Source organism: Periplaneta americana, chromosome 4 (assembly GCF_040183065.1).
Source record: "Periplaneta americana isolate PAMFEO1 chromosome 4, P.americana_PAMFEO1_priV1, whole genome shotgun sequence".
NCBI classification, from domain to species: Eukaryota; Metazoa; Arthropoda; class Insecta; order Blattodea; family Blattidae; genus Periplaneta; species Periplaneta americana.
The window spans coordinates 198,526,500-198,545,158 of record NC_091120.1 but is presented as its reverse complement, the minus strand read 5'-3'; the positions used below and the strand labels follow the sequence as shown (position 1 = coordinate 198,545,158).

Sequence of the window (18,659 nt, the reverse complement as noted above, 5' to 3'; positions counted from 1 at the left end):
GTGTGTTGAAGATAAAAGGAACTGTTATTGTATTGATATTGATATTTGATAAATATAAGATTGGACCAAAAATCTTGGACAAAGTGCACTTAAATCAAGAGAACACGTCTCATATGTATCGATTTTTTTCATGCTACGTACTATGTTCTCTTTTCTAGGCTACTTCATCCAAAGAGGTGAACTACGAAAGAAGAAATGAAGGAGCTGATATGAGTGGACAGTTATTTGAAGTGAAAATGATAGCCCTGTTGTTCCTTCGAACAATCAACAGCAGACAAAACTTTTCTGTCGGTTCTAATTTGAAAGCAGCAGGTTGTTTCGATGACATAATTTTGAGACTTAAAAACAAGACAATTTTCTTACAGCTGAAACATAAAAAGAATGCTGCTATCTATGATTCACAACTCACCCTTCTGAACGGAGATTTCGGGTTGCTGAAATACTACAAATGCTTCTGTGATATGAAAAAGAATTGGGCTGAAAAAAATAAAGACTTGAAATATTGTGGCGACTTTAAAAATTATCTTTTTGTAATATATACAAATGCTGTATTTAAGTCGAAAAAGAGTGATTATCTCAACAACAATGATGACTGGCAAGGGCTTATAGATACTGGAGGAAGTGTACACTGTTTCAGTGAACAACAATTCCCAGATATCCATGAATATTTTTCAAGTTTATCACGCTACAAGAAACTTCTAAAGGATGTAGTTAATGGAAGTACCACATGTACCGAAGAGACTATTCTTTCCATTGTAAAAAAAATATGGAACAAAGATGCAAAAAATGTGCCCAAAAATGAGGATCTCAATAAGATACTGTCAGAACTTGAGAAACTTGATTTATCTGATTACAAGGACTTCTTATCACGCCTATGGATCTTCACGGGGCAAAAGAGGGAGAGTGAACTTGATCCCCTAATAAAAGAGGAAATTAAAACCGCGTGTGGTACAGATTCTTCATATATCCGATGCATTGCAGACGTGCAGGCTTGGTGGAAAAGTGCCAAACGTTATCTCAGAAAGGAAAGCAAATTCTGGCAGGAAATAGTAAAGGATTGTGTTGCTGACGTTTCGAATCAAAAGGCAAAGGAATTTTCAGAGTTGAACGTCAGATTTAGTGGAGAAGAAATAAATTCTCTGAAAAAGAGTTTGCCATCCAACTGCAGAATAATACACATTGATAATGAAAAGTGTAACATTTTCAGTTGCGTGAAGGCAAGTCAGAGTTTTGAAAAGAATTTCTTGGTTAGTGGAGATACATTACATTCATGTATATCACAAGTTTTAACTCTTTGGGAACAATCCACAGATTACGTGCTCATTATCGATGGTGGAACAGACAGTGACACAGTTGTCAAAGATCTTGTTGGTTTCCTCAACGAGCAATCACAGAAGTCAGTAATTCTTATCACTAACTCTGAAGATACTATGGTAGGAAAACTCAAAGAGCTCACTACATTGGAAACATATATTGACACATTCTCCTTGAGTCAGTTAGATCAAGAATCATTTGACAGAATACTGGACTGCAATGTTACCTTCCAAGGTCATTCGGTGTATTTGAAGGATTTGGCTGACAAGAGTGCTATCGAAAAATTCGTGACTGCTGATATTTTGCGAAAATTGCTTTTAGGCTTAGAAATAGGAGAGAAACTCCCTGAAGAGGATGAATATTTCATTTCACGCAAATTATCACGAAAACATCCCGTTAACACAGCAGGAAATCACAGTGCAGAAGGAAAAATCTACAGCGACATAAAGCAAATAATGGCCCTTTCTGATAAAGTGATCCTAATTTCTGGGGATCCTGGAATGGGTAAATCAACTCAACTCACTCATTTTGCATCGAAATGGAAATTTGCCACTCCAACTACATGGATTGCGAGAATCAATCTCAATGATGAAAGTAATGTACTGTCTACTAATAAGTCTAGTTTGGCTTTAGATCTGCTGGAGACAGGAAGCAAAATCGACACTGAATTCGAAAGGCGTTTGTTTGAACACAGAGTGAAAAATGAAGGGAAAGTGGTGGTCATGCTGGACGGCTATGATGAAGTATGCCCAAATTATGGAGACAAAGTGATAGCAATCGTAAACGAACTCAATGATACAAAAGTAGAGAAGATTTTTGTAACATCCCGTCCAGTAATGCAAAACAAGTTGGAAAAAGATTTGCCTACTGTTGCATTTGAATTGATGCCATTTACAGAAAAAGATCAAAAGAACTTTATGTTGAAATTCTGGAAAGATAAGAGTGGTGGAAAACACAAACTGGATACTTTCATCGAGCAACTGTTGCAAGTTACATCTGATTCTGTCAGTAATTATCACAAGGAATTCACTGCAATTCCTTTACAGATAAAGATTTTGGCAGAAGTTTTCAAGGCTGAAGGGGAAAAATTCTGTGATGATGGCGATCTTAATCTTCCTGACAAATTGGATCTGTTACAGCTGTACGAAAAGATGATTGAAAAGAAGTGGGAATTGTATTGTCTCAAGAACAGTGTGGACATTTCAAAACCTAGTGTAGAGAGGAATTTCGTTATGCAAAAAAAAGAGTTGGAAGAAAATCATATGTACTGCGCTGTATACTCATTACTAGATGAGAACCAAATGAAGTCACTAAAGAACTCGGTATCCGTGACTGAGAAAGCTAAAAAATTTTTAGAGAAACTGAAGTCAGGTCATGAAAGAACAGACATTGTGTTCGATGTTATAAATGACAAACCTACATTCTTGCACAGAACCTTTGCAGAGTATTTTGCAGCAATGTGGTTTTCACAGAATTTCCAAGATGAAAAAGAATTCATAAGAAAACATATCTTAAGACCAACTTTCAAGGTTATCAGACAGTTCTTTAATCAAATGTTAGCCCGAGATTTTCCATTGCACCGTGCAGTTTTGAATGGAAATAAGAGATCAGTAGAGGCTCTAGTGACTGGGTCATGTGATGTTAACACAAGGGATATTGGTGGCCGGACTGCTTTGCATCTGGCAGTCATGGCACATCTTGATATTCATAATGACATTGGTTATGAATATTATCGTTTTGATCCATGGCATCTCAGTGGCAATTATGTTTATGTTACTGATACTGTGGAGCATCAGATAACTTCAATTCTAGCACAGCGTACCAGTACTTTAGAGTTAAATAGTAAGGATGAAGTACTTTCCTGGAGTCCCATCCGCTTAGCTGATCAAATTGGAGCTTGGTCGTGCATTGACTTACTCCTAGGGAAAGGAATAAGATGCTCTGATCTTATATCTGTAAAACTGAGCAACATGTGGCATATCTTGAATTGCTGTTCTCGAGAGAGCCTGTTACATCTGGTCAAGTTTGTAGACTCGCCAAAAGTTGATGTAGGGCGTTCAGATCTCGCATTTCCATCATCAAGGGAGGAAATAAACATCTTAATTACCACGCTACACCAAGCTGCAGAACATGGACGTTTAGAATTGGTTAAATTTCTCCTGGATCATGGTGCAGATATTAATGAACAGACTAAACTGATAGAATATTCTGAAATATGCCGTCTTAATAAACAATCAGAACGACATGAAGTGGATGCTAGTCGAAAATCACAAAAAGAACTGTCATCACATCCAGAGAATGTTGGAAATTCTCAAACAGTGTCTTCAGATCAGAAAATTTCACAGATGCCTGACAAGAAGCTTGGTTTATCCAAAGCAAGTTCTGGAACTTTGTTATCTAATCAGAAAACGTCACACGTGCATGGAAAGAATGCTGAGTTATTGAAAGCTACTTCTGAACCTACGTCATTAGATCAGAAATCGTCACCTTTTGTTGAGATGAATAATAATTCATTGGACGCCACTTCAAGTAAAAACATACCAGCTAAACAGAACCCAGTGAAAAATGTGAATACTGAGAAATTAACAGACGATGAAAGATCAGTGTTAGTAGGAGAAAATATTCGAGGAACATATTTAAATCAGGGCATGTCAATGGGATCGATTGAAGATTTTGACAATAAGATGATATGGAAAATCTCGTTGTGGAGTGCTTCACGATTTGGAGAATTGCACAAGGTAACTCCACTCATGTATGCAGCAAGAAGAGGGCATTTTGACGTCGTTAAATATTTAGTGAATCAAGGTGCAGACACCAGTCTGTGTGACTCCCACAATCAAGATGCTTTCATGTATGCAGTCAGAGGGGGACATTTGGAAGTCATTAAATTCTTGTGGAACAGTACCGATATTAAACAATCCAACAGAATTGAACACTTTTATCCTTTACATATGTCCGTATCACTAGGCAATCTTGAAGTGCTGGAATTCCTCTTGAATACACAAGCGTTTGATGTTAATGAATACTCTTGGTGTGATAAAGTGAGACTGAGTGATTTCGGCACTCCACTGTTGTTTGCTGTTAAGGCAGAAAATGCAGAGATTGTGGAATTGTTGTGCAAGCATGGTGCGGATACAAATGCAGTGGACACGTATGGAAAAACACCATTGAAAATTGCAGAAAGGATGGAGAGACTGAAGAATGTATTAAAGAGCCATGGTGCGAAACTGAACTCTTAATTTGGTGATTTCTAATTATACCCCTCTTCCAGTCTTGAAGATGGCCACAGGACTTCTTCAGAGTCAGGATTGTTAAAGTAAAGTTTTCTATGTTATAGTAGCCTAAAATTCTCACTGAAGTTCTCTCCACGGCTGTGGAGTAACAGTCAGCACATCTGACCGTGAATCGAATGGGTCCGGGTTCAAATCCTGGTTGAGACAAGTTACCTGGTTGAGATTTTTTCTGGGGGTTTTCCCTGAATCAACTGAAGCAGAATTGCTGGGTAACTTTCGGCTTTGGACCTCAGACTCATTTCGCCATCATTAATTCACATTATCATCATTATCTTCGTTATAGTATGCTGTATTTGTAGCCATTCGGCTACCCAATCATTCACAGAATAGGAGTGGTAGACACAATAAGCATCAGACTGCAGTGTAAGCTTTCGGGTTCCTCCTCCGTACAAGAGAGAGAAAGAGAGAAAAAAAAGTTTTTTTCTCGCTTGCTCTAGGCTCTAGGCGATGCAGTAACTACAAGTACAGTACATTTCCACTGTCCTCGCTTTCCTCACTCCCTCTAAAAATTGATTTGAAAAAATATTAGCTGGAATTTTATCCATTTATAAATTTTTGTTGTTTGTAAGAGCATATTATGGTCTTTTAAATATAATGTTTCTGTCGGATATTATGATAAACTTCAACTTAATATTTACTATTTGAGAGAAACTTACTTACTTACTTACTGACTTTTAAGGAACCCGGAGGTTCAATGCCGCCCTCACATAAGCCCGCCATTGGTCCCTATCCTGAGCAAGATCAACCCATTCTCTATCATCATATCCCACCTCCCTCAAATCCATTTTAATATTATCTTCCCATCTACATCTCGACCTCCCTAAAGGTCTTTTTCCCTCCGGCCTCTCAATTAACACTTTATATACATTTCTGGATTCGCCCATGTGCGCTACATGCCCTGCCCATCTCAAACGTCTGGATTTAATGTTCCTAATTATGTCAGGTGAAGAATACAATGCCTGCAGTTCTGTGTTGTGTAACTTTCTCCATTCTCCTGTAACTTCATCCCTCTTAGCCCCAAATATTTTCCTAAGAACCTTATTCTCAAAAAACCCTCAATCTCTATTCCTCTCTCAAAGTGAGAGTCCAAGTGTCACAACCATAAAGAACAACCGGTAATATAACTTTTTTATAAATTCTAATTTTCAGATTTTTTGACAGCAGACTGGATGATAAAAGCTTCTCAACCGAAAAATGACAGGCATTTCCCATATTTATTCTGCGTTTAATTTCCTTCCTAGTGTCATTTACATTTGTTACTGTTGCTCCAAGATATTTGAATTTTTCCACCTCTTCGAAGGATAAATCTCCAACTTTTATAGTTCCATTTCGTACAATATTCTGATCACGAGACATAATCATATACTTAGTCTCTTCGGGAACTTAAGAGGGGTAAAATTTTAGAAATGTTTACATCAGTACAATTATAAAACATGGCAAAATTAATAACCTAAAAAAAAAAAAAAAAAAAAAAAAAAATCCTAAACAAGGTAAAATTTTCAAAAACATTTATATTTTATTATATCAGTTTATGTATAAAATTTGCCAAAACCAATAAGCGAACAAATTGTTTAATAAGAGGAAAATTTTAAGGAAGATTTATAATTATATCAGTGCTACTGTAGGAATTTGCAAAATCAATACCAGTAACCTAAAAAATTTATTTATCAAAGAGAAAATTGTCAGAAAAATCTATGATTATATCAGTATTATAAAACTTGGTTATCTCACACAAGGAAGCAACGAAAGAAATCACAACTGACCACGACAGGAAGATGAAGTCCTAGCAAAAATGTGAACATTGTGTAACTTTTGGTTAATGTTTTATATAACATAGTAAGAAATATTGTGATATGTGAATTCTGCACATAGAGACTAACTTCCAAATACTGGTAGTGATGGATTGTGATATAATTATATGGGTGCTGTACATAGAGTTGCCAAGCTATAATGGAGTGTGATAAATGAATGTGATGGATTGTGATATCAGTATTTGGTTGCTGCACGTAGAGGTTTCCAAACTGTGATGGATTGTGTTATTTGATTGCTGCGCATAGAGAATAGATGCAAAACTGTGATGGATTGTGAATGTTGGTTCTGCACATAGAGTCTAGATTTCAAACAGTGATGGATTGTGATATTTGATTGCTGCACATAGAGACCAGTTGCCAAACTGTGAGACTAGTTGCCAATCTATAATGGATTGTAATATGTGAGTTCTGCATATAGAAAGTAATTTCAAAAGAGTACTGGATTGTGATATGTAGGTGCTGCACATAGAGAGTAGTTTTCAAAGAATAATGGATTGTGAGTAACACATGTAGTTCTGCACATAGAGACTAGTTTCCAGCGATGGATTGTGATACTTGAGTGCTGCACAGTGCCGTCTTATTGCATGGGCACGGTGGACAGTTGCCCGGGGGCCCATGCTAATCTATGTACAGACTAGAATTTAACCCTAATTTACCAACCACCTGCCTCAACATTCAAATCTCCTGGTAACTCGTGAGAAAGAGAAAAATTACGACTTGTAGCGGAGAGTTGTCATGGCTGACATCCTGAAGAATATGGACTTCAAACCAGTTATAAAGGGATTCTCTGCAAATAAATTTCGCAAATGTTTGTGTTCAACACTTAATCAATAAGATGATTTATAGTAATTTCATAATGTACACCTGTGTTATCCCTGTCATTACGATTTACCAACAAAGTACTATTTTTATCTCCATTTTGAATCTTGCGTACACCACTTTTAACACTTGAATATAATTAATAGATGAACTAGTGGACTTACTCGTGTTAAATATGAAATATCTGTCCGGCATACAGCTGTTTCAGTGCTTCACGCACCATCATCAGAGCCTACTAGATCGCGGCGTCATCTCGAACTTCTCTGCCTGTTAGGAGGGTGTGTTTTATTGTTGGAAGGTGTTGAATTGTGGAGTCGAATAGTGTGTGTGTACTGAAATTGATCTGTGTGTTGAGGATTTGATCGGGGTGTGTTTTAGTGTGTTTGTATATTTCATATTGTTCCAGTGTGTTGAGTTTTTGGTTCTTGGGTTGTGTGTGTAGGATTTCCATGTCCATATACGGATACACATCAAATATAATAGACAATATCATAAGGACGACAAAACAAAAACTTAACAAACACAAAAATACACAAAACACAACACAAACACAAGACATATATCACACTAACATATGAAAACAAAAGCACACATAAGGTCGCATCTTCATTCAGGAAACAGAAATACAACATAACATACAGAACAGAAAACACACTACAAAGACATCTCAACACACAAAAAACACAAACAAATAAATACAACCACACAGGTGTACACAAACTCAAATGTAATAGTTGCGACAAGTTCTACATAGGACAGACAGGCAGATCATTCCAAACACGCTACAAAGAACACATTAAAGCTATAACCAGAGGACACAATACATCTACATACGCCGATCACATAACCAATACTAACCATACATACAATAACATAAATACGGACATGGAAATCCTACACACACAACCCAAGAACCAAAAACTCAACACACTGGAACAATATGAAATATACAAACACACTAAAACACACCCCGATCAAATCCTCAACACACAGATCAATTTCAGTACACACACACACTATTCGACTCTACAATTCAACACCTTCCAACAATAAAACACACCCTCCTAACAGGCAGAGAAGTTCGAGATGACGCCGCGATCTAGTAGGCTCTGATGATGGTGCGTGAAGCACTGAAACAGCTGTAAGCCGGACAGATATTTCATATTTAACACGAGTAAGTCCACTAGTTCATCAATTAAATATTTTTATGTTCTTCAAGTTCAAGGTTCATGTTATATTGTCCAAACCTTTGCAATGATTAATCTTTACTGTACATCATGTTATTTTTAATGTAAAAGCACTAATTTTCTAGGAGATAGGCCTACTAATGAACATAAGTTTATATTATGTATAATTTACATTTTTATTCCTGTGAGTGTTTGTGTAGGCAGGGCCTGTAATGCTGTTGAGATGGCCCTGGTGCTGCACATAGTCTAGGTTTTGTTTTAATTTTTTTGGCTGTATGCTAGTAAGTATATTTTATTCATGAATACCGGTATATTATTCTGTTCATTCTTGATTCACACACTTTTAGCATTTATGTATCATTAATAATAATGCCATAACTTTTCGAATTAATAAATTTTTATACTGCATTGTGTTAACTAATAGAAATATAGTAAGATACCAGTACTTTAATCTTCGTGACTAGTTTCGGCGTGGTTTTTCACCATTGTCAAACATTCTAGTGAGGTTTTGCTTTGCTCGTTGTTCCACTTTCCACATGAGGAACCATGTCGAAACAAGTCAAAGGTAAAGTACCTTACCTTTTTAAGTTTCTATTAGTTAACACAGTGTTGTTAATTTAACAAGTATTGACGTCTTCATCAGTATTATTTTGATTATTTTTAGGTAGTGATCTTATTTTTTTTATTCCAAACTGTCATTTATTTCTTTTTATTTGTATGCATTCATTGAGACTAGGTGCCAAACTGTAATGGATTGTGATACAGGTATGTGTATCCTGCCCATAGAGATAATCTCCACACTGATGGATTGTGATATAATTATGTGGGTGCTGCATATAGAGACTAGTTTGTAAACTGCGATGGATTGTGATATACTTATATGAGACATGAGACGCTAGTTGCCAAACTATAATGGATATGGGTGCTTCACATAGAGACTAGTTTGCAAACTGTGATGGATTGTGATATACTTATATGAGACATGAGACGCTAGTTGCCAAACTATAATGGATATGGGTGCTTCACATAGAGACTAGTTTGCAAACTGCGATGGATTGTGATATACTTATATGAGACATGAGACGCTAGTTGCCAAACTATAATGGATATGGGTGCTTCACATAGAGACTAGTTTGCAAACTGTGATGGATTGTGATATACTTATATGAGACATGAGACGCTAGTTGCCAAACTATAATGGATATGGGTGCTTCACATAGAGACTAGTTTGCAAACTGCGATGGATTGTGATATACTTATATGAGACATGAGACGCTAGTTGCCAAACTATAATGGATATGGGTGCTTCACATAGAGACTAGTTTGCAAACTGCGATGGATTGTGATATACTTATATGAGACATGAGACGCTAGTTGCCAAACTATAATGGATATGGGTGCTTCACATAGAGACTAGTTTGCAAACTGCGATGGATTGTGATATACTTATATGAGACATGAGACGCTAGTTGCCAAACTATAATGGATATGGGTGCTTCACATAGAGACTAGTTTGCAAACTGCGATGGATTGTGATATACTTATATGAGACATGAGACGCTAGTTGCCAAACTATAATGGATATGGGTGCTTCACATAGAGACTAGTTTGCAAACTGCGATGGATTGTGATATACTTATATGAGACATGAGACGCTAGTTGCCAAACTATAATGGATATGGGTGCTTCACATAGAGACTAGTTTGCAAACTGCGATGGATTGTGATATACTTATATGAGACATGAGACGCTAGTTGCCAAACTATAATGGATATGGGTGCTTCACATAGAGACTAGTTTGCAAACTGCGATGGATTGTGATATACTTATATGAGACATGAGACGCTAGTTGCCAAACTATAATGGATATGGGTGCTTCACATAGAGACTAGTTTGCAAACTGCGATGGATTGTGATATACTTATATGAGACATGAGACGCTAGTTGCCAAACTATAATGAATATCCATTTTGAATCTTGCGTACACTACTTTTGACACTTGAATATAAGTAATTGATTAACTAGCGGACTTACTCGTGTTAATTATGTAAGTCTGTGTGGCTTACAGCTGTTTCGGTCCTTCATCACACCATCCTCAGACAGTGATGTATGGGTGCTGCACTTAGACTAGATTCTGAACTCTGATGGATTGTGATGCTGAGTGCTCGGATTTTGAGTCAGAGACATTTGTTAATTTATTTTTATAAGTACTATTTTAGCCCCATTTCAAAAACATATAATGCAGTTTAAACTTAAAACTTTAAACAAGTGTTAACACGAACATAAGAAACACTGTGTAATATAGATTCTTTGTTCTGGTATTATTAATTTGTTATTTCTTTTAATGTCCTATTTCCTTTAGTTTAGGTGAATATTTAGATAGTTTCTTAAGTTTTAGATCCACATTTAGGTCGTGTCCAGAATTTCACAATTTTATTAAGATTTGAATATAAAAATTGGAATATGTATGATAAGAACTTTCTTGTGTTAAATTTGTAATCAAGATGTATAAAAATTGGCTTTAATGCTGGAATTTCCAATGAAGCCAAATCCAGAAAAATCTCAACCGTTAATCAATAGGAATTTTAGAGGTATAAACAAATCCTAATAGTAATACTGAGAGTTTCATGTTGTTACCTGCCAGGGCTGGGCAAAATACTGACATCCAAGTATTTCAAATACAAATACAAAATACTCCAAAAAATTGTATTTGAAATACAAATACAAAATACTTTTAAAAAATTAAGCAAAATACATTTGTATTTCAAATACTCAAAATACATTTCTATTTCAAATACTCGATACAATATGTAGGTCTAAAGAAATAAGAATATTGCTGAAAATCTAAAATATTGTATTAACATTAAAAGTATTTTTATCTTGAAGTTTTATATAAACACTGTAACTGAACATTCTTCTTTTCCCAGTCAGCAATGAAATTATGCTGTATATGAATAATTACTGCTCCCTTTGAAAAAAAAAAAACAGTTTCTCAAGAAGTTTATCAGATAAGGATCCCCTTGCTGGTGAATGAATAAATCCTGTAAAACAGAACAGTCTTTCTACAGGCGCAGAGGAACACAAACTTGTATTGTACTTTATAAAGCGTGTTTCACTGTTGGGTAATTCTCTAGAGTGCACAGGGTTGTTCCTTTGCCATTGAAGAATTGTATGAGCTCATACACCACAGTAAGTAAGTTCTTTTCTTTTTGCTTTTCAAAGTCTGTTGTACTTGATTAACTTGCATAAGTTAGGTCAGATGCAACAGTGTTCATGAGTAGGATAGTTATATACAATAGAAATAATTTAATACAGTTATATGAACACTTCTTAATGAATAAATAAAATTAATAAAATCGGTTAAAAACCAGACATGTTTCGGAGGAATGCTCCTCCATCTTCAGTGGTAGTACCACGACGCTGGTATGGATGTTCGACCGCGTAACGTAGCTTAAGGAAGACTGCTCGGCTGATTTCACGCACATATTCTCTTATCATTTGGTGAGGCAGTGTCAGGTAGCCATCTCATCTTAAATGATGGGTGGAAGCAAGCTGCCAAAATAGCTCAATTCGCTTCTGGGGTCAGATCAAACATCGCTTTAAATCTTGATGAAAGCAAACTTATTAGGATTGGAGTTACTTGGAATACATGGCGTAGATTGCTAAATAACAGAATATTTAATCTGTTTTGAGGGGAAATTAATGTGGACAAAAGTTGACCGTAATAGCAGGTCTTCTCATTTTGCATTAAATCAAGGGTTACGACTATGGGTTTTAGAACTGCACAATATTCTTCAAGGTAATGAAACATCTTTGAAGGTTGGCAATCCCAGTTTTTCACATATACTGTTTATATTATGTTTGAATTGCAATATTTGAGAGATTGAGTCATAAAGAGAATTCCACTGAGTTGGGCAAGGAAACTTTAATGAATATTTCAAGACATCTGATATAATTTCTGAGAATTTGGGTCTCCTAGACGCATTCCATAATGCTGAACATTTAGCAAGTGTTGGGTGAGGATCCTTGATGCTGTTGGAGATTTCTTTATAGCATTAAGGAAATCAGTTGTGGCAAGAAAACTAAGTGTATGGCTAGCATATCTGAAATGGGCAGGCAAATAAGACAAAAGTTCATTCTTCAAATCCAAATCCAAAACTTGAAGAACAAGAAGAAGAAAAAAGTATTTTAAGTACAGTATTTGAAATACAAAATACATCAATTTTATGTATTTAAATACAAAATACTTTCGAAAATCCTTACAAATTACAAAATACAAAATACAAAATACAAATGTATTTCAAATACTGCCCAGCCCTGTTACCTGCAGTAATAAAATCGTTTGAAATTTAATTATTTCCTGCCACCATAAACCCAATTCTGTATTTATAAGAAGTTAGACCATGTACAGACACTAGTAATGTTAACGTCTAACATAATGTGTACTGGTAATATAAGAGAAATTTGGACGTTACTGGAACTATTATGTGTAGGTCCTAATGTTTGCTAATGGTTCGGACTGATCCTTCAACTGTCAGTTTTTCTCTCGAATACGAAGGCACTCGCCTTTGGCTCACATAGCGAACAAATGTAAGACAGAAACTTATTTGTAAACAATCTCTCAGAATATAAAAATACGCTGTCTCCATGAATACGGTATGTCAGAGATATATTTGGTGATTATCAAAGATTTAAGGAGACACAGAGATGAAAATATGTTGTCAATTTTATTGAAAAAATTCTATTTTTCGTTTTTAACATTAAGAAATTGTATATGGTTCACGGAACTGCTCAACAAATTTCCATGCAAATAGGTCTCTTCAATCAGCTTTTTTGGCTGCCATTTCTAAAAGAACTGTTGAACGCTCTGGGTGGCCCTTTAAACTTTATAACTCAATTTTGTCCATTTGCATTTTTCTTATGTACATATTGCTTTACTCGAAATGCCACTTCTCTTAATGTTTGTATTATGTGCATGATTTTTTTGTAGGTCTCCATAAAGATGTGCTTAACAAAGTTTGCTTAAACCTCAAGGTTTTTGGAGGAAATGTATTTTTTTTTCTGCTAGACATCACAATTTTTATCGATTTCTATATTTGACTATCTAAAATTTCTGTCTCGATTCTTGAAGAATCGTATGAAAAATATAAATAGCAAGTTATAGAGTTTGGGTGGAGCGAATTTCAGACAAACATTTTGAAATTTGTAGCAGTGCCGCCAGTGTTTTTTCAAAATACAATTCAAAGTTACAAGAAGTTTAGTATTTCATGCATTTTTGGACCAAATGAGATGAAACTTTTTACAGAGGTTATTTATATGCAGCGTGCATACAAATTTTCAAAGAATTAGCCAGCTCAAATGGTTAAGAAAATTCAAATTTCACGTAAGTGTACCCTTAATAGGAAATATTCAAGTAATATTCTCATCACTTTTTTTTTTTTTACTTGTAATGTCTTAGAACTTGAGTATTATATTGAACTGAAACTTCAGATTTTATTGGCATACCTATTCACTAATAATTTTGGTTCAATAAGTGTTATTAAATAATCAAAATCTTTAAGTGATATTTGCATAAAGCTTTTGTATTGCCCACTTATTTGCTGGCGTTTAAAATCCAACATTAGTAAAACTCCTCCTGTTGGATGTGTATTAGTGTTTTGTGTTCATTTTCATCCTTTGAATCTATTTACTTTGATATTGAACACGTTACTTATTATGAAATCTTAGACTAATTAAGACTACAAACATGATTTTCCACCAATTACGACCATTTTGTTGTTTATGCTCATGCTCTGTGAGTACATCCATCAACACAAAAGTAGAAGAAGTAATCGTTATAATAAAAATCCTTTATACATCTTGATTACACAACTTTTAACACTGTATCACTTCGGAATATGTACGATAAGAACTTTCTTATGTTAAATTTTAACGTACCTTGTTAACATGTTTCGTTAACACATACACTCTTTGACTCTACACTACGAACGCACCCTCACAGGAAACAAGAGGCGCGAAGACCAACAACGACCAGTTCTGAAGATGACCCAAAATAGGTCGAAACATGTTAACAAGGTATGTTAAAATTTAACACAAAGTTCTTATCATACATATTCCGAAAAAAATCCTTTGTTTGCTCAGACTGAGTAGACCCAATAATATGGGGTAGCATTCGCTGTGGGCTCATATAACATCTGTTACAACTGGCATTCAGTTGCTAAAACATTTTCAATGACAATTGTTCATTTTGCACTAAATTGAAAGAGCAATTATTTCATCTCATTTAATTAACTGCACATAAAGAAATCATGCTTAAAACGGAACCTTCCTAAGAAAGTCACTTAAGAAAACTTGCATCAGAGTTTGGAGAATATATTCTGCAAAGTACCATAAGTCACACTTTCAATCATTTATAATAGCGCACAGCCTAGCTGTTAAATTATGATGAATCAGATGATATACCTAATAAGAATAGTCCTTTTGGTTCTATTTTGTTTTCATTGTAGTTTCCCTAGTCTACATGAACAATATAACAATGGCGTTTAATGTTGCAGAAAAATCATTTTGCATTCTGCAATTCGATAGATGTTGTTCAATGCAAACGGTTAATGCTACAATTTAAATGAGGATTCTAAAGATTACCTGCACCATCAGTGTGAAGTTCTTGACTATCTCAATCGCTCACTTCCATAAAGTTGGACAGAACGTGTGAGAAACATCGACACCTCATGAAATGACCTCCATGATTCCCCGATTTAACCCCATGCGATTTTTTCTAATTGGGTTATGTAAAGGATCAAGTATATGTGCTATCTCTACCACGAGATTAGAAGAAACTCTGATCGACAATTGAAGATGCCTCAGCCACAGTGATAAATGACATCTTATCCAGAGTCTGGCGGGAGTTTGATTGTGGCAACACATCAAGTCACTCTAATGAAACGAAACCTCGATACCTTATGCATCATACAAACCATCAAACATTGCCTAAGATAATATGTAAGAGAATATTTGAATAAAAGAATTAGGCTTAAGTGCACAATACTGGAACGGGCTATGGTGATTGGGTAGAAGACGCCAGCTGTTCACTTTTGAACTACTATTACACCTCGTAGCCCTCTGATACTTTTATCTATGTTTCGTTATACATTATGTTTGTTTTTGACGGTTCAAGAATAATATAGTAGAGTCATGGTGAAGGTATCTTGGGAGGGGGGGACAGCTGGGGCTTGCCTCCCGCTATAAGCTCCCGGCTGTATCGTAAATGCAATGAATATCGTCTTTGCAGGTAGAGAAAGCATTGACACACAAATATATAATACTTGTCATTTTAGTACTCACCTAATATCTAATTCGCCGCATCTTCATTCGTACCTTTGAATTGTCAATGTGATATTTTGAAGTAATACTAGACTGTAGCATAATACTGTTAATATCAGGTGTCTCACTTTTGTTTGAACCAATAGTGGCCGATGCAATGAATTTTGTTTGTGGCAGAACGAATAGAAATAATATTACATTTCTACACGTTCTGGTTACGGTACCTTATTTGAATGTAGCGGGCTGTTTTATTCGTCTTTCCTTTGTTGAGATTGTAATAACGTTGGCTATCCTGTAAACAAATGAAGTATTAAAAACTTCTTCCGTGATACAAACATAGTAATATGGTGTTTGTATTGAACCTTTATCTGTTGTAACGCTTTATAATTTATCGTGTATTCTGTGGTTTGTATATTTCTTTCATTATTTCTTTTATACAATAAATTTAACTTTTTTTAAGAGTACTTACCGGGTGTAGGCCTACATGTAGGTTAGGATTTACCGAGGGCTGAATTTTGTAAAAGGCAAAGTTTATGTAATAAAATATTTGTATTTTAGAGTTATGTTGAACATTTAACCACGAGCAAATTGAAGAATCACTGTAGTGAAAATAAGAGGTCCACTAAACGTAGTTAAAACAAGGAAAAGGTGGTAAATGTATAATTATGCAGAAAAGCTACACCAAATAAGGCACAATTTTCTTTGGGCGCACTTCCGTTCAGGGGCAGTGACATTTCCTCTAACGTTGGAGCCCAATTTAGGTGTGTGTCTCCTAATCGAAAATTAGGGCTAGAAAATATTGAAAATAGGACACATGTTTATATGACATTTTTTTAGATTAATACACACACACCTAAATTGAGCTCTAACCTTAGAGAAATGCCACTGCCCCTGTACGGAAGCGCCCGTTCCTTGAAGAGTGATTTTTCAATAGACATTGAAGTTGAGACGATCCTGAGCCGTGGTATTTCTGCAGTAGTATTTTATTCCAGTCTGTCATGTTCATCAATTTTGTTTTCATATTTTAATCATGCTAACCAACAATAAAAGTAGCCTAAATATTGAAAATCAGACGAATCATTAGCCATTGTCAACTGTTACCTAACACTGAAGTACCCGTAAGCTTTCACAACTGTGACATAAATATGTAATAAAACAGTGAACACAGTCGAACTATAATAATTTTACCCGCTATAAGAAATACAATACTGAAGAAGAACCCACATGTGAAGATGACATGCCACCAACGAAATGTCAATCTGCCTACATAAAATTCACTATTATAAAAATTAACCAAGCTAATGTTCCTGGGGGATTTTCTACTTATAATATTGCCGATTCTAAACATGCTATTATTGGCGCAGACGTGTTGATCATGCATGAAGTACACCTCACACCCGCTTCGGGTTTTGAGGAATGTTTCTGACTTCCTACAGCCCTTACAGTATTGTGCAATACCCTCCCCTACCCCTTCACTGCATCGAACCGTCCACATTGTAGTGAATGCCATGAGCTTCCTCAGACAGCAGAAGCAGGGGGGCGAAAGTAACGACAGATTGGTAAAGAATGTCACTACTTAGCCGAATCTACCTCTCAGACAAATCTTTCAGTGGCTATAAACTGGCAGAGACTGAAACTATGTAGTCATACTGACCATTACAGAAGTACAAAATATATAGTGTAGGAACTTCGTCTCTTCCTACATGAAGAAATCACCACTGAATATGAAATATGTAGCTACTTTCTGCCGAATCCGTTATATATTGCCACTGTATTTATTCAATACCAAACATGACAAAAACGATCGTGCTCTTTATGGATGGCCATAAATTCCATGATACTAAATATGTAAGTAAACTGTGCAAAGAAAAGGTTTGTGGATAAAGCACCAGCACGTAAAGCTGAAAACCAGGGTTCGAGTCCCGGTGCAAGAGAGAATTTTTCTCCATTCTTCCGATTCTTTACCATATGTAAACGCAGAATTACTGTACTGAAACTCCATATGTACTTCGGTTCATCATAGTAATATGATAAAGCATAAGTAATAATTTTGTTGCTGTTGTTTTCTAATGCCAGGCGTTTGACAATAAAGTCATTTGACCTCTTGCACTCCAATATTTTTCAAAGATATTATCATGGCCAGCCACTGAAGCACAGATTTTGAGGTGTTCCGAATCCATTTCTTGGTTTGAGTTGCACAATAGGCAGTTAGGGGACTGATATATTCCAATTCTATGTAGGTGTTTGGCCAAACAATCATGGCCTGTTGCCAATCTAAATGCAGCTACAGACGATTTTCGTGGTAAATCGGGAATTAACTGTGGATTATGATGCAGAGAGTTCCATTTTTTCCCTTGAGATTGTGTTATCAAATTTTGTTTGTAGAAGTCTCCTATGTAGATTTAATAAATCTTTTCACAGAGTAATATGTAGATTTAGTAACAGGTCTGTAAGTAGCAGTGCTGCCCTTCTTTGCTAAAGCATCTGCATTCTCGTTTCCCAGGATTCCACAATGGGATGGTATCCATTGGAATACAATTCTTTTATTGAGTGATATTAATTGAGAGAGCATTTTAGTTATTTCTGCTGTTGGAGGTGAAGGTGTGTGTTTAGAGACTATTGATAGAATAGCTGCTTTGGAGTCTGACAATATAACTGCATTCTTAAATTTATTGATGTGAAATAGAAGATTCCTGAGACTTTCACTTATTGCAATGATTTCTCCATCAAAACTTGTTGTTCCATATCCAAGAGATCTATAAAGTGAGAAGAGACAGCACGTAACACCTGCACCGGCACCTTGTTCTCTGGAGATCAAGGATCCGTCGGTGTATAAATGAAGCCAGTTATACACCGTAATCATTTTGTGATTCAAGATGGTGTCATATTCCATCGAACCCTGGCCATTTGGTCAC

The 18,659-nt window shown here is 35.7% G+C and overlaps 1 protein-coding gene across 2 annotated transcripts in view; it reads left to right on the top strand.

The window, feature by feature from the left end:
- The window catches only part of LOC138698566 (uncharacterized), a 41,182-nt gene that overhangs the window by 20,601 nt on the left and 1,922 nt on the right, over nt 1–18,659 (top strand). For both annotated transcript variants that reach the window (XM_069824579.1, XM_069824578.1), the window contains exon 4: nt 159–16,149. In XM_069824579.1, the coding sequence (XP_069680680.1) occupies nt 159–4,553 (4,395 nt within the window). In that variant the 3' untranslated portion in view covers nt 4,554–16,149. The remainder of the gene's footprint in view (nt 1–158; nt 16,150–18,659) is intronic.